The sequence below is a fragment of the Dipodomys merriami genome, unplaced genomic scaffold, assembly GCF_024711535.1.
Source record: "Dipodomys merriami isolate MVZ:Mamm:240054 unplaced genomic scaffold, mDipMer1.0.p SCAF_1, whole genome shotgun sequence".
Classification (NCBI taxonomy): domain Eukaryota; kingdom Metazoa; phylum Chordata; class Mammalia; order Rodentia; family Heteromyidae; genus Dipodomys; species Dipodomys merriami.
The window spans coordinates 6977267-6991770 of record NW_027202270.1 but is presented as its reverse complement, the minus strand read 5'-3'; the positions used below and the strand labels follow the sequence as shown (position 1 = coordinate 6991770).

The 14504-nt window shown below is 51.6% G+C and overlaps 1 protein-coding gene across 1 annotated transcript; it reads left to right on the top strand.

Annotated features, from left to right (window-relative positions):
* The first annotated feature begins 9976 nt into the window (after positions 1–9976).
* On the top strand, positions 9977–11466 carry Tex44 (testis expressed 44). Its single transcript, XM_070022738.1, has one exon. It carries the CDS (start codon positions 9997–9999, stop codon positions 11323–11325), a length of 1329 nt encoding a protein of 442 aa, XP_069878839.1. The 5' UTR covers positions 9977–9996; the 3' UTR covers positions 11326–11466.
* The last annotated feature ends 3038 nt before the right edge of the window (positions 11467–14504 follow it).

The following is a 14504-nucleotide window of genomic DNA, read 5'->3' as shown; positions in this document are numbered from 1 at the left end:
AGAAAAAGAAAAAAAAAAGAATGCCAACTGTGAGCAAGAGTTAGTGTTCTGGTCTTGATTCCAAGCCCCAGGACCAGCATAAAATCAAAACAAAACCAGCCTGGGAACAGTTTCAGCCATGGCACCACAGCTGATGTGCGCTGATGTGACCTGCACGTACACAGAGACAGAGACAGACAGACAGACAGACACACACACACACACACACACACACACACACACACACACACACACACACACACAGAGCATCAGGCCTGGGAACTGTGATAGGATCTGTTCACTAACCAGACCCTGCCGCTGCTTTTCCCCAGAGCCCAGTAAGCAAGGATGCACTCATTTCCCTTGGGCCGCTTGGGCTGTCCCCTCCGTGGCACCCCGTGACCACAAACCACCAAGACACAGGAAGAGGTTAGGCAGGGGTGTGGGGCAGAGTTCCGGGGTGTAGGAAGGTCAGCCTCCGATGCTTCATCTGGAACATCTTGAAACGGAACCAGGTGCCCGAAGCTCATGTCTTTAATCCTAGCCACTCAGGAGGCTGAGATCTGAGGATTGCGGTTGGAAGTAGTGCAGGCAGGAAAGGCCATGAGACTCTTATCTTCAATTAACTATCAGAAAACTGGAAGTGGCGCTGTGGTGTGGCTCAAAGTGGTAGAGAGCTAGCCCTGAGTGAAAGAGCTCAGGGACAGCGTCCAGGCCCTGAGTTCAAGCCCCACCACCGCCACCACCACCACCACCACCAAAACCAATTTGAAACGTGGGCACCAGGAATGTCCTCATCAGCCCCACAAAAGGACTATTCATTTCTTAGGGATTCCAAAAAACAAAAACAGACTAGATGGACTCCGTGCCAGAAATGTATGGTGTCACTGTGTGAAGGTGGAGGTCAAACTCTGAGCAGTTGCTCTTGGCCACCTTCTTGCTTGGTCTCATGGGTCTCCCCTTTGTGCAAGCGTCTGTGTCTGACCTCTGCCTCAGAGCTTGTGACATGATCGTGTGATCCTATGAGCATCGGCCAGGCCCTGAGTTCCAATCTCCTCTTCTACTGAGGCTGCTCCTTCTATTGGGTCAGAGCCACCATATCAGCTCATTTTAACTGAGTCACCTCTTTAGAGGCTCTCTCTCCAGTTGGGCACCTGTAGCTCATGTCTACAATCCTAGTAACTCTGAAGACTAAGAGCTAAGGATCAAGAGCTAATCAGCCACCCAAAAGCCAGAAGCGGAGATGTGGCTCAAGTAATAGAGAGCCAGCCTTACTGCAAAAGCCAAGTGAGAGCAGGAGGCCCTGAGTTCAAGCCCCAGAACTGAGAACAAAACCAAACCCAAACCAAAAACAGAACAACCTCTATCTTCAAATGCAGTCACATTTTGGAGGTTCTGGGGATTCGAAGGTCAGTACCCACATTTGGAGGGAGCATACAACTCTGCTGTTAGGTAGAAGAAGGCAAAGGATCCCACGGGGTGAGGGCCCTGCCATCTTGAGGAACTTTGCTGCCATTCTGAGCCCAGGACAAGAGTCACGTGGAAACGTTTGCTGGGGTTACCCAGTGGTCAGCTGTGGCCCTGCTGATGGTGCTTGCCTCCCAATTCTGAGTCAAGGAGGCCGGAGACCATGCACGTCTGACAGGCTCCAGGGTGCTGATGCTGAGAACAGGATAGGCACATTCACCTCTGCTGACCTGGGAGCCAGTCCCAAGTCTGCCCCCTGCTGGCCAAGGGGCTTCTTAGCTCAATGAACTCTGCCTACCTTTCCTCTGTAGTTGCAGAGATAATGAATTTGCCAACTGGAGAGTAATTTAAGGATTAAGTAAATATTCGGTGAAGTTATTTAGCACAGTTTCTGGCACATAGTAAGACTGGGAAGAAGATTTTTTTGAAAACAAGTTGTGATGTGGTCACTTGATTGTCCCAACAGCTACTCTGTGTGTGTGTGTGTGTGTATGCATGCCAGTATTAAGACTTAAACTCTGAAATTCAAACTCTACCTCTGATTTTTCACTCTCTGCTGGCACTCTACTCTGTGAACCATACTTCCACCTCTGGCTGTTCTGTTGATTATGTGGACGTTAAGAGTCTTTCCAGTTTGTCTGCTCAGAACCTCGATTCTCAGATCTCATTCCTCTAAGTGATTAGAATTACTTGATTTTAAGGTGCTGGAAGCACCAGAAAACCAGAAGTAGCACTGTGGCTCAAAGTGGTAAAGCCCCAGACATGAGCAAATAAGCTTAGGGGCAGCATGCCAACCCTGAGTTCAAGCCTCATGGCCAACATAAATAAATAAGCAAGTAAAGAAATAGAGAGCCGGGCGCTGGTGGCTCACGCCTGTAATCCTAGCTACTCAGGAGGCTGAGATCTGAGGATCGAGGTTCAAAGCCAGCCCGGGCAGGAGAGACCGTGAGACTCCTATCTCCAATAAACCACCAGAAAAACCGGAAGTGGCGCTGTAGCTCAAGTGGTAGAGCGCTCGCCTTGAGCTGAAGAGCTGAAGGACAGCGCCCAGGCCCAGAGTTCAAGCCCCACGGCCGACAAAAAAAAAAAAAAAAAAAAAAAAAAAAAGAAAAATTAGAGGAAAACAGGTGGAAAAGTGCAGCAGTGGATCTCACTGGACACTAGTGAAAGTGAACTATACACCTTTATAATAATAATAAAATAAATAATTTTTAAAAGAAAAGCTGGGTGCTGGTGGCTCATGCCTGTAATCCTAGCTACTCAGGAGGCTGAGATCTGAGGATTGCAGTTCAAAGCCTGTGAGACTCTTATCTCCAATAAATCAGAAGAAAACCGGAAGTGGCACTGTGGCTCAAACAGTAGAGCGCTCGCCTTGAGCTGAAGAGCACAGGGACAGCGCCCAAGCCCAGAGTTCAAGCCCCACAACGGACAAAAAACGAACAAACAAACAAAGAAAAAAAATTCAAATGAAAGGACAGGGATGTAGTTCAGTGGTAGAGTGATTGCCTAGCATGTCAAATGCCCTGGTTTTGATCTCCAGCATCTCTCTCTCTCTCTCTTTTTTTTGGGGGGGGGGGTCCGGTCGTGGGGCCTGAACTCTGGGCCTGGGAGCTGTCCCTCAGTTCTTCAGCTTAAGGCTAGCAGTCTACCACTTGAGCCACAGTGCCACTTCCAGCCTTTTCTGCTTATGTGGTGCTGAGGAATCGAACCCAGGGCCTCCTGCATGCAAGGCAAGCGCTCTACCACTGAGCCACTTTCCCAGCCCCCCTCTCTCTCTTTCTCTGTCTGTCTCTGTCTCTGTCTCTGTCTCTCTCTCTCTCTCTCTCTCACACATACCATCAACTATCACACACATCAAGTGCCCTCTAGTTCTATGGAGCTCACAATTAATATTTGGATGATTTTCAGTGTTTCCAATATAATGTTGGACCCCAAGATAAAATAGCCCCGGGAAAGGCAGTGATAACTAATGACTCGTGTTCTTTTCCATTGAATATCTTGTGGGGTGGCAGCAACCGGACAGCTCTTGGGTTGGGGTAACAATGCTGCTTACCCTAGACTTGGGTAGGGCTCAGACTCAACTAAATGAAGGAACTGAATGCCAGGCTCTCCTAAAGTGCCACAGAACTAGCACCAGGGGGCAGCAGAGAGTTAGACCAACCTTTTCTGCTCAAGGCTGGAGCTCTACTGCTTGAGCCACAGCTCCACTTCCTGATTTTTGCTGGTTAATTGGAGGTAAGAGTCTCGTGGACTTTACTGCCTGGGCTGGCTGCAAACGGCAATCCTCAGATCTCAGCCTCATGATAGCTGGGATTATAGCTGTGGGCCACCAACGCCCAGCCTTTCCTGCTTGTAGATTAAGACTTCAGAAGAACAATCCAGGCTGAAGTTTAGTCTGCTTTGTCCAGTTAGGACTTTCCAAACTGGATTCACTTATCAGTATAACCCATTTAGAAAGGGCTCTGGCAGAAGATATTTGGTGTCCCCCAAACACGGTGGAGAACCCTCTGCGAGGGGACATCAATGTTTCAAATCTCCCAAAGAACTTCCTGGGTGATTGAAAGTTCTAGATCTTGGGGCTGGGAAGGTGGCTCAGTGGTTGAGTGCTTGCCCGCATGCACTGGGTTCGATTCCTCAGCACCACATAAGCAAAAAGGAAAAAAGCCGGAAGTGGTGCTGTGGCTCAAGTGGTAGAGCGCTAGCCTTGAGCTGAAGAGCTGAGGGACAGCACCCAGGCCCAGAGTTCAGGCCCCACGACCAGACCCCCACCCCCCCCAAAAAAAAGACCTAGAACTTTCCCTCTTTCTCTCTCTCCCTCTGTCTCTCTTCTTCTCCCTCCTCTTCTCCTTCTCCCTCCCCCCATCCTGTCTCTTCCTATCTATTTTTTTTTTTGGCCAGTCCTGGGGCTTGAACTCAGGGCCTGGGCACTGTCCCTGTGCCTCTCTGTGCTCAAGGCTAGCACTGTGCCACTTGAGCCATAGCGCCACTTCCAGATTTTTCTGTTTATGTGGTGGGCCTCAGGCATGCAAGGCAAGCGCTCTACCACTGAACCACCTTCCCAGCCTGAAAGTTCTAGATCTTGTCTGGGCTTGGTGGTTATACAAATGTTCACATTTCTCAGGGGCTGAGGGTTTAGCTCAGCGGAAGGGCGCCCACCTGGCTAGCGCAAGGCCCTGGGTTCGGTCCTCAGCTCTGGAAAAAAAAAAAAAAGGCAAATGTGCACATTTCTCAAAGCCCTTCCCCCTTTGCAGGACCGGAGCCTCTGTGGAAAGCAGGACATGGAGGCTGGAGACAGTCTGGGAGGCGCATTGTCCACAAGGGCCACCCTGGAGGCCCTGGGGGGCCCAGATGAAGGCCAGCCGCCCCTTGTAGATGGGGGCTGAGAGAGCACTGAGCCCCAAGGCAGAGCCCAGCAGCCCTGTCGCTCCCCACTCCACGGTCTGGCGCCCAGTGACCCCAGCTATAGCTCCGGCTTCTCCATCCCGAGATGCTGAGCACATCTGCAAATGAGCGCTGGGCCACAGGGCTGCATGACAGAGCGTGGTGACACTCCCACTGAGGGGCTGTTTTGGCAAGCACAGTTCTACCTTCAGTCTCTCGCTGAGGGCCTGGCAGCTATTTAAGGCCTCCTGCAGGCCCCTGACACGCCTGGAGGAGCCGAGTTCCTGAACCCTCAGGCAGCTCTGCCATAGTGGGTTAGAGCTGCTGGCAGGTGGAGCTAGGGACCTCAGCGAGGACTCTGGGAATGAGGGCTGGGCTGGGGAAATGGGGAGGAGGGGAGCCAGTGTGGTGGTGGGGGGGCTGACACACCTCTTTGTTTTAGAGATGGGGAGGTGTGGCTTCTCAGTTCAGTACCTCATTCTGGGGGTGTCTGGATGACCCTAGGAATCCTATTTGCATCACACACACACACACACACACACACACACACACACACACACTTGTGAGTGGTTAAAGAGGAATTTCATTTAACTTGCAAATGTGTTCTAATAATTGAAGCACATTTTTGCACTGTTGAAAAGGCAAATGCCAACTCTGGGCCTCCTGCCTGCTCAGCAAGGACTCTGCGCCTGAGCCGTGGCCCAGAAAAGGGCAAATGATGTTTAAAAATGATCAGAAATTTGAAAGGTCAATTTGGTGACTATGTATTTTCAAGTTCAAGATCATTTTTTAATTTTGTTGCTGGTCCTGGGGCTTGAACTCAGGGCCTGAGCGCTGTACCTGAGTTTCTTTTCCTCAAGGCTAGTGCTCTATCACTTGAGCCACGGCTCCACTTCCAGTGTTTTTTGGTAGTTGAGTGGAGGTAAGTCTTATGGAGTCTCCTGCCCCGCTGGCTGTGAACCATCATCCTCACATCTCAGCCTCCAGACTAGCTAGGATTACAGATGTGAGCCTCTGGCAGCAGGCTAGGATTTTGTTGTTGTTATTGTTGTTGTTGTCAGTCATGGGGCTTCAAGTCTGGGCCTGGGCGCTGTCTCTCAGCTCGTCAGCTCAAGGCGAGCGCTCTACCACTTGAGCCACAGCATCACTTCCGGTTTTCTGGTGGTTTATTGGAGATAAGAGTCTCATGGAGTTTCCTGCCTGGGCTAGCTTTGAACAGTGATCCTGAGTAGCTACAATTACAGGCATGAGCCACCAGCACCTGGCTCTTTTTTTGTTTTTTGTTTTCTTTTTTAATGTGCTGTATTTTTCATTTTTATTTATTTATTTTTTGCCAGTCCTGGGGCTTGGGTACTCTTCCTGAGCTTCCTTTCCACAAGGCTAGGACTCTACCATGAGCCACAGCGCCATTTCTGGCCTTTTCTGTATATGTAGTACTAAGGAATGGAACCCAGGGCTTCATGAATGCTAGACTTCCCAGCCCATTTACACTGGGTTTTATATATATATATATATATATATATATATATTTTTTTTTTTTTTTTTGGGTCCGGTCGTGGGGCTTGAACTCTGGGCCTGGGCCTGGGCGCTGTCCCTCAGCTCTTCAGCTCAAGGCTAGCGCTCTACCACTTGAGCCACAGTGCCACTTCCGGTTTTTTTCTTTTTGCTTATGTGGTGCTGAGGAATCGAACCCAAGGCCTCAGGCATGCAAGGCAAGCGCTCTACCACTGAGCCACCTTCCCAGCCCCTGGGTTTTATATTTACCAAGTACTTCTCCCTCCTCAAATCAAATGGGGCCTTCTAGCTTTGGTGTGAACGCTGCAGGTCTCTTTGCTTGCATTCATCTCTTCTGTTCATCAGGAAAGTAGGAGGCCAGCCTAGGGTTTTCCAGATATAGAACCAATCACCCGAGGACCCTGTGCGCCTCACCCTCCACTGCCCCTTTCTGTGCCCAAGGGCAGTCTCTGCGTCTCCGGGGAACCCAGGCTAGGCCGCAGTCACGCCCCCAAGTCCATCCTGCGGTGTGAGAGCCAGCGCTCACACCAGACCTGCAGTGTGTGGACTGGGCTCACACAGCATCCATGCGGTGCCCACAGCCAGGCTTTCCCCAGGAGATCTCATGCAAACAACCTGAGCACTCCCCAGAGCTCTTCCTGGCCTCCTGCCTCCCATGGGCTGTACCCCAGGGGAGCCCTGACCTTCAACTACCTCCCTGTGCAGAGGTCTGGGGCCTGCTGCTCACCCCACCTCCCGCCTCACCTCTCCCTCCCGCCTCACCTCTCCCTCCTGCACTCGGGGGAACTTCAGAATCCTCACCCCTAACCCAGCCTCTGCTTTTCCCCCACCCCCTTTCCACAAAGACCCTCATGGCCGGGACGCTCTCCTTACAAGGCAGGGGAGCAAGAGACTTGGAAACCTGACAATGCTTTTGGGGGCTCAGCCCCACCTGTGGGACTCACTAACCTGTTTCTTCCAAACAAATCTAATGCAGCTCCTTAGACCATCTGCTCTTGCAGCCTTGAGTTCTTTGGGTTTTTTTTCTTTTTCTCCCCTCCCCTCCTTGTCCTGGGGCTTGACTTCCCAGCCTGGGCACTGTCCCTGAGCTTTTTGTTTGTGTGTGTGGTTGGTTGTAGGGCTTGAACTCTAGGCCTGGGTGCTGTCCCTGAGCTCTTCAACTCAAGGTGAGCAATCTACTACTTGAGCCACAGCACCACTTCCGGTTTTCTGGTGGTTTATTGGAGATGAGTCTCACGGACTTTTCTGTCCAGGTTGGTTTTGAACCGCCATCCTCAGATCTTAGCCTCCTGCATAGCTAGGATTGCAGGCGTGAGCCACTGGTACCTGCCTTCCCTGAGCTTTTTGTCAGGGCTAGCACTCTACCATTTGAGCCACAGCTCCACTAGTGGTTTTTTTTTTTTTTTTTGCCAGTCATAGGGCCTGAACTCTGGGCCTGGGCGCTGTCCCTCAGCTCTTCAGCTCAAGGCTAGCGCTCTACCACTTGAGCCACAGCGCCACTTCTGGCTTTTTCTGCTTATGTGGTGCTGAGGAATCGAACCCAGGGGCTCATACATGCCAGGCAAGCACTCTACCACTGAGCCACCTTCCCAGCCCCCGGTTTTTGTTTTTTTTTTTTTTATGTTTCATGGAAGATAAAGAGTTTCACAGACTTTCCTGCCAGGGATGACTTCAAACTGTGATCCTCAGATCTCAGCCTCCAGATTACAGGTGTGAGCCACTGGTGTCTTGCTCAGTTCTTGAACATCTAGAAAGCAGGAAAATCAGGAAGAGAACAGGAGTCCCAGCTCAGAACACTGGTGTCTACAGAGGCCCCAGGGGCCGCCAGGCCCATAACCTGGACTTTCAAGGACTTTCCCTGCAGGGGCCTCAGTAGCAGGCCTGGCTGGACAGCGTGCACTGCGCTCCGGCACTAGGAGGGGACGGGGCAAACAGCACCACCTCAGAATGTTCCAGGTGCATGATGTGTGAGCACCCAGCAAGCCAGAGTGGGGCCAGGGTGAATGAGTCCAGCCCAGCGAGGTCCAGAGGGGGCAGCAAAGATAGTGGAGGACTCAAACCGTGATCGCACACATTTTCCATTTTCATTAGAGTATTTTTGTGCTGGTCCTGAGGCTTGTTGCTTTGTTGTACTCAAGGCTGGTGGTCTAGCAGGCTTGAGCCATAGCTCTATTTCCAACTCTTTGCTGATAAATTGGAAAAAAGTCACATATTTTGCTGGCCAAACTGGCTTCGAATCCCAATCCACAGACCTCAGCATCCTCAGGCATGATTACAGCACCCAGCACCATTAATTAGTTCTTTTTTGGTTGATTTATGCGCAGGTAATGGAGCTTGAACTCAGACCCTGGGTGCTGTCCCTGAACTATTTTATTCAAGGGTGGTGCTCTACTACTTAAGCCACCGTTCTACTTTTGGATTTGTGTTGGTTAAGTAGAGATCAGAATTTCACAGACTTTCCTGCACAGACTGCCTTCAAACTGGGCTCCTCAGATCTCAGCCTCCTTAAGTAGCTAGGTTTACCTGGGCCCATGATTTCCTCAGGATCACTTGGGATTTCTGACCTTTCTGCCTTCCCAATTCAAGTGGACAGGGAGAAGGTAGATTGTCCTGTGTCAGGAGGATTAACTCCCCAGCCAAGGAGGATCATGAACCAAGGGCTGGTTTCTGCTGATTCCTACCTATTGTTTCTGGGTTTCCTGAAGAAAAAGTCTGGGTAAATTTGGGTCTTATCTTACCCATGGAGGAGTGCAAGGAAGGGTTCCTTATAAATATCCATTCTAACTCAAGACCTGCAGACCCAGAAGTGGGGGGAGAGGGAGAATGGCTCAAATGGTAGAGCTCTTACCTTGAGCGAGAAAGCCAAGCAAGGGCTGGGAAGGTGGCTCAGTGGTAGAGTGCTTGCCTCGCATGCATGAGGCCCTGGGTTCCATTCCTCAGCACCACATAAACAGAAAAAGCTGGAAGTGGTGCTGTGGTTCGAGTGGTAGAGCACTAGCCTTGAGCTGAAGAGCTCAGGGATGGCGCTCAGGCCCAGAGTTCAAGCCCCACGACCAACCAAAAAAAAAAAAAAGCCAAGCAAAAGCATGAGACCCTGAGTTCAAGCCCCAGGAGCAGCATAAACATGCACACACACACACACACACACACACACACACACACGAAAAGACCTCCATATACTTCTTAACACCCAGATCACACTTCCCTCTGGCACACACACACACACACACACACACACACACACACACGAAAAGACCTCCATACACTTCTTAACACCCAGATCACACTTCCCTCTGGCACACACACACACACACACACACACACACACACACACACACACACACGAAAAGACCTCCATACACTTCTTAACACCCAGATCACACTTCCCTCTGGCCCTGTGGCTATCCCTGCCCATCTCCATTGTTTGCAAAGACCTTTCTCTTTGTTTCCCTATGCACCCACAAACTGGTCTACAAACTGTCTCCTAGACTCAAGACTCCTGGGGCAGCTCAGGAGGCTCAGGGTCCTTGCTCTAGAGGTGCCTGTGACATCAGCAGCTACCCACAGCCTCCCCTGTGACCTCACGGCCCAGAGAGCCCAGCCCCGCAGAGCTTCAGCCACGCCTTGCACCATCAAAAGTGGCAGGGGGCATACATGACCACCCAGCCCCCAGAAGAGGCTGAGGCCACTAACAACCCCCCCTATGGCCTTCCCTGTGCCTGGCTGGACAACCAGGCTGACTACAGCCCTGAGGAGTACTTGGTACTAGACCCCGTCCCTGACGATGTCTTAGAGGAAACACACCCGGAAGCCAACGCCCAGGAAGAAGATGAAGACCAGGCCTTCCTGGAGGAGTCCACCTGCAAGGCCAAGCCAACCTCTGGGGACCAAAACCAGGGAGACGCTGGGGGCGGCCACAGCCAGGAGAACCTTGAAGAGACCACGGCGATCTTGTCCACAAGCCGGAACTTGTTCGTGGGTTTCCAGAACCCAGTGTGGGACATGCTGGCTGAAAACACCCGGAAAATAAGAAGCCGCACTCTGTCCCCCAACGGCTCCCAGACGGAGGACAAAGCCCCGGAGACGGAGGACAAAGCCCCGGAGACGGAGGACAAAGCCCCGGAGACGGTGGACGTTCCTGAGGGCCTGGCAGAAGCAGATCCAGCGACCCCAGAAGCGGAGGCCCCGTCGGGCCAGCCCTCCGGGGGTGCTGCTGACCCGTGCTCACCCCACACCAGCGGTTCGGAGAGCGGGGAGGACGCCAAGGCTTCCAACTCAGAAGTGGAGGCGTGCCCACAGGAGGCCACGGAGGGGCCGCAAGAGGTCAAGGAGGGGCCGCAGAAGGTCACGGAGGGGTCGCAGGAGGTCACGGAGGGGTCGCAGGTCACGGTGGGGCCACAGGTCACGGAGGGGCCGCAGGTCACGGCGGAGCCGCAGACCATGGCGGGGAAGGACATGGTCATTTTCACCAGGGACCTGCCGGCCTGGCCTTTCCCTCCGACCCCGACGTGCAGCGCCCCATCCTCGCCAGGCCTGGAGCAGGCGTCCCGGGGGAGGCGACCCCTGAACCCCAGCATGTACGGGACGGACGAGGAGAATAACTACATGCGCTCCATGACCAGCCTGCTGGGCGGCGGCGAGAGCAGCATCAGCTCGCTGGCCGACATCCTGGTGTGGTCCGACAGCTCGGTGGGCATCGGCATGGGCATGGCCACGGCCCTGCTGGCCTCGGGGCGCAGCAACCCGGCCGACCTGCTGTACAGCGCGGGGCCCGGCCTGCGCACCATGTCCAGCATCCTGAGCAGCGCCAGCTCCGTCATCTCCTCCGGCCTGGCCTCGGGGACCAGCCTGGCCGTGCGCTCGCTCACGCACGCGCTGGAGTCGGTGGAGCGCCGGACGGTGGAGGGCATCCGCTCGGCCGTGCGCTTCCTGACCAATCGCCTGACCCCGCGCTGGGCGCAGGCGGGGCCGGACGCTGACTGACAGCCGCGAAGCCCTGGCCGGCCCCGCCCCCCGCCCCCCTGCCCGGCCTGGCTTTAGCTCTGCTCCACCCCGCGCCTCGATGGCGCCCTGCCCACCAGTAAATTAACACAAGCGTTTATTTTCTAAGCGCCGCCCCATCCCTTTTCCGTGCCGTGGGTACAGCGTGCGCGCCCAGAATGTTCTGGAAACGGAATTGTCCCCGAGAGCTCCTTGGGGTGACTCAGAAGCTTGCCAGTTGTGGGCAAAGGGAGAAAAAGGAGAGCACATCTGGGCTGGGGACATGCCCCCCCCCCAGGCCTGGAATGCAGCAGGTGCGTGTGAGACCCGCAAAACCCAGCCGAGCCCGCGCCCCGTGGCTCGCGCCTGTACCTAGCTACTTCAGGAGGCTGAGATCTGAGGATCACGGTTCAAAGCCAGCCCCGGGCAGACAAATCCGAGACTCAGCTCCAATAACAACAACAAAAGCTGGAAGTGGAGGTGTGGCTCAAGCGGTGGAGGGAAAGAGGTCCCACTAGCTCCCATTCCCACCATCCACCGAGGAGGATTCCTTCTCCCCCACATCCCCACCAGCATCTGTTGTTATTTTATTGATGGCCGCTTTACTCCTGCTAGAGAGATGTGGGGTCTTGGTGTGGTTTCAATTTGCATTTCCTTGATGACTACAGATGGTGAACATTTCTTCAGGTATCTATTAGCCATTTGTACTTTGGAGTTCTTTCTGTTCAATTCCTTTGCCCACATATTTCTTGGATTATTCTTATGTGATTTAGTTTTTTTGAGCTCTTTGTATATTCTGAGTATTAATAGCTGGCAACATTTTTCTCCCATTCTATGAGTTGCTCTTGGTTCTGGTAGTTGTTTCTTTTGCTGTGGAGAAGGGTTTTTTTTTTTTTTTTTTTTTTTTTTTTGTCGGTCGTGGGGCTTGAACTCTGGGCCTGGGCGCTGTCCCTCAGCTCTTCAGCTCAAGGCGAGCGCTCTACCACTTGAGCTACAGCGCCGCTTCCGGTTTTCTGGTGGTTTATTGGAGATAGGAGTCTCATGGTCTCTCCTGCCCGGGCTGGCTTTGAACCGCGATCCTCAGATCTCAGCCTCCTGAGTAGCTGGGATTACAGGCGTGAGCCACCAGCGCCCGGCTGGAGAAGGGTTTTTGTTGTTAAGCTGCTGCTGTTTTCTTTTTGCCAATCCAGGGCTTGAGAGCCTCTTGTTAGTCAAGGCTAGCACTCTACCACTTGAGCCACAGCGCCACTTCCAGCTTTTTCTTCTTATGTGGTGCTGAGGAATCCAACCCAGGGCCTCATGCATGCAAGGCAAGCACTCCACCACTGAGCCATCTTCCCAGCCCCACTTCCCACTTTCTGAATAGTTACTGGAGATGAGAGTCTCAGTGAAGTGGACACCAGTGGCTCACGCCTGTAATCCTAGCTACTCAGGAGGTTGAGATCTGAGGATCAAGGTTCAAAGCCAACCTGGAAGCAAAGTCTGTGAGACTTGGTTTTGTTTTGTCGGTCATAGGGCTTGAACTCTGAGAGCTGTCACTAAGCTCCTTTTTGCTCAAGGGTAGTTCTGTACCATTTTCAGCCACAGGCCACTTCAGGTTTTCTGGCAGTTAATTAGAGATAAGAATCTCATGGTAAGCAGGGTGCCCCTGGCTCTCACCTGTAATCCTAGCTATTCAGGAGGCTAAGATCTGAGGATCGAGGTTCAAAGCCAGCCCGGGCAGGAACATCCGTGAGACTCTTATCTCCAATCAACCACTAGAAAACCGGAAGTGGCGCTGTGGCTCTAGTGGTAGAGCGCTCCCTTGAGCTGAAGAGCTAAGGGACAGCACCTAAGCCCAGAGTTCAAGCTCTGCAACCAACCAAAAAAAAAAAAAAAAATCTCATGGTAGCAAGGTACTGGTGGCTCCTACCAGTAATCCAAACTACTCAGGAGGCTGAGATCTGAGGATCATGGTTCAAAGCCAGCCCGGGCTGGATACTCTGTGAGAGTCTTCAGTTAACCACCAGAAAACGAAATGGTTCTGTGGCTTAAATAGTAGAGTGCTTGCCTTGAGCTGAAGAGCTCAGAGACAGTGCCCAGGCCCAGAGTTCAAGCCCCACAACCAACCAAAAAAAAAAAAAAACCTCATGGACTTTCCTGTCAGGGTTGGCTTTGAACTGTGATTCTCAGATCTCAGCCTCTTGAGTAGCTAGGATTATAGGCGTGAGCCACTGGTACCTGGGTGGAAAAGCTTTTTATTTTGCGCGTGCACGTGTGTGTGTGTTTATGTGTGTGTGTGTGTGTGTGTGTGTGTGTGTGTATTTCCAGTCCTGAGGCTTGAATCTTCCCAGCCCCCAGAGAAGCTTTTCAATTTGATGATATCCCATTTTGCCATTCTTGTTCTTTTTCTTTGTTTCTGGGAATTTGAAGTTCTATTCAGAAAATGATTATACCTACATCGACTAGAGTTTCTCCTGTGTTTTCCTGTACTAGTCTCACAGTTTCAGATCTGACAGTTAAATCTTTGACTCATGTGGAGGTTATTTGTACAAAATGAGAGATAGGGATCTAGTTTCAATTTCCCCCATCTAGAGAACCAACTTTCCTAGCACCACTGTGCTGTTTTTTACTCCTTTGTCAAAGATTTAGAGGGCTGTAGCTGTGTGGGTTTATTTCTGGTCTCCCATTTCTTCCTTTTATTTAGAGTTTGTGTTGAGAAATCTGTTGTTTTAGGAGTCTTTAACTCCTATTTCCTGTATGGAGCACGAAATGTTTCTCTCTCTAACCTGGTTCTTGAGCCATCTAGCTGGAGCCTGCTGTTCCGCTTCATGATGATCTCTCTCCCAGTCTCTACATATATATGTGTGTGTATATATATATATATATATATATATATATATATATATATATATATATACATATACATATACATATACATATACACACATATATTTATATATACATACATATATACACATATATGCATACACACACACACACACATCTTGCTTTCCTATTTAAAAAATCTGTTATTCTAATGGGCTTGCCATTGAATGTGAGTTGTCACTTCTCTTTGTTTTTTCCATTGTGGGGCTTGAACTTAAAGCTGGTGCACTGTCCATGAGCTTTTGTGCTCAAAGCTAGTGCTCTACCACTTTGGTTTTCTGGTGGTTTATTGGAGATGAGTCCCATAGGCTTCC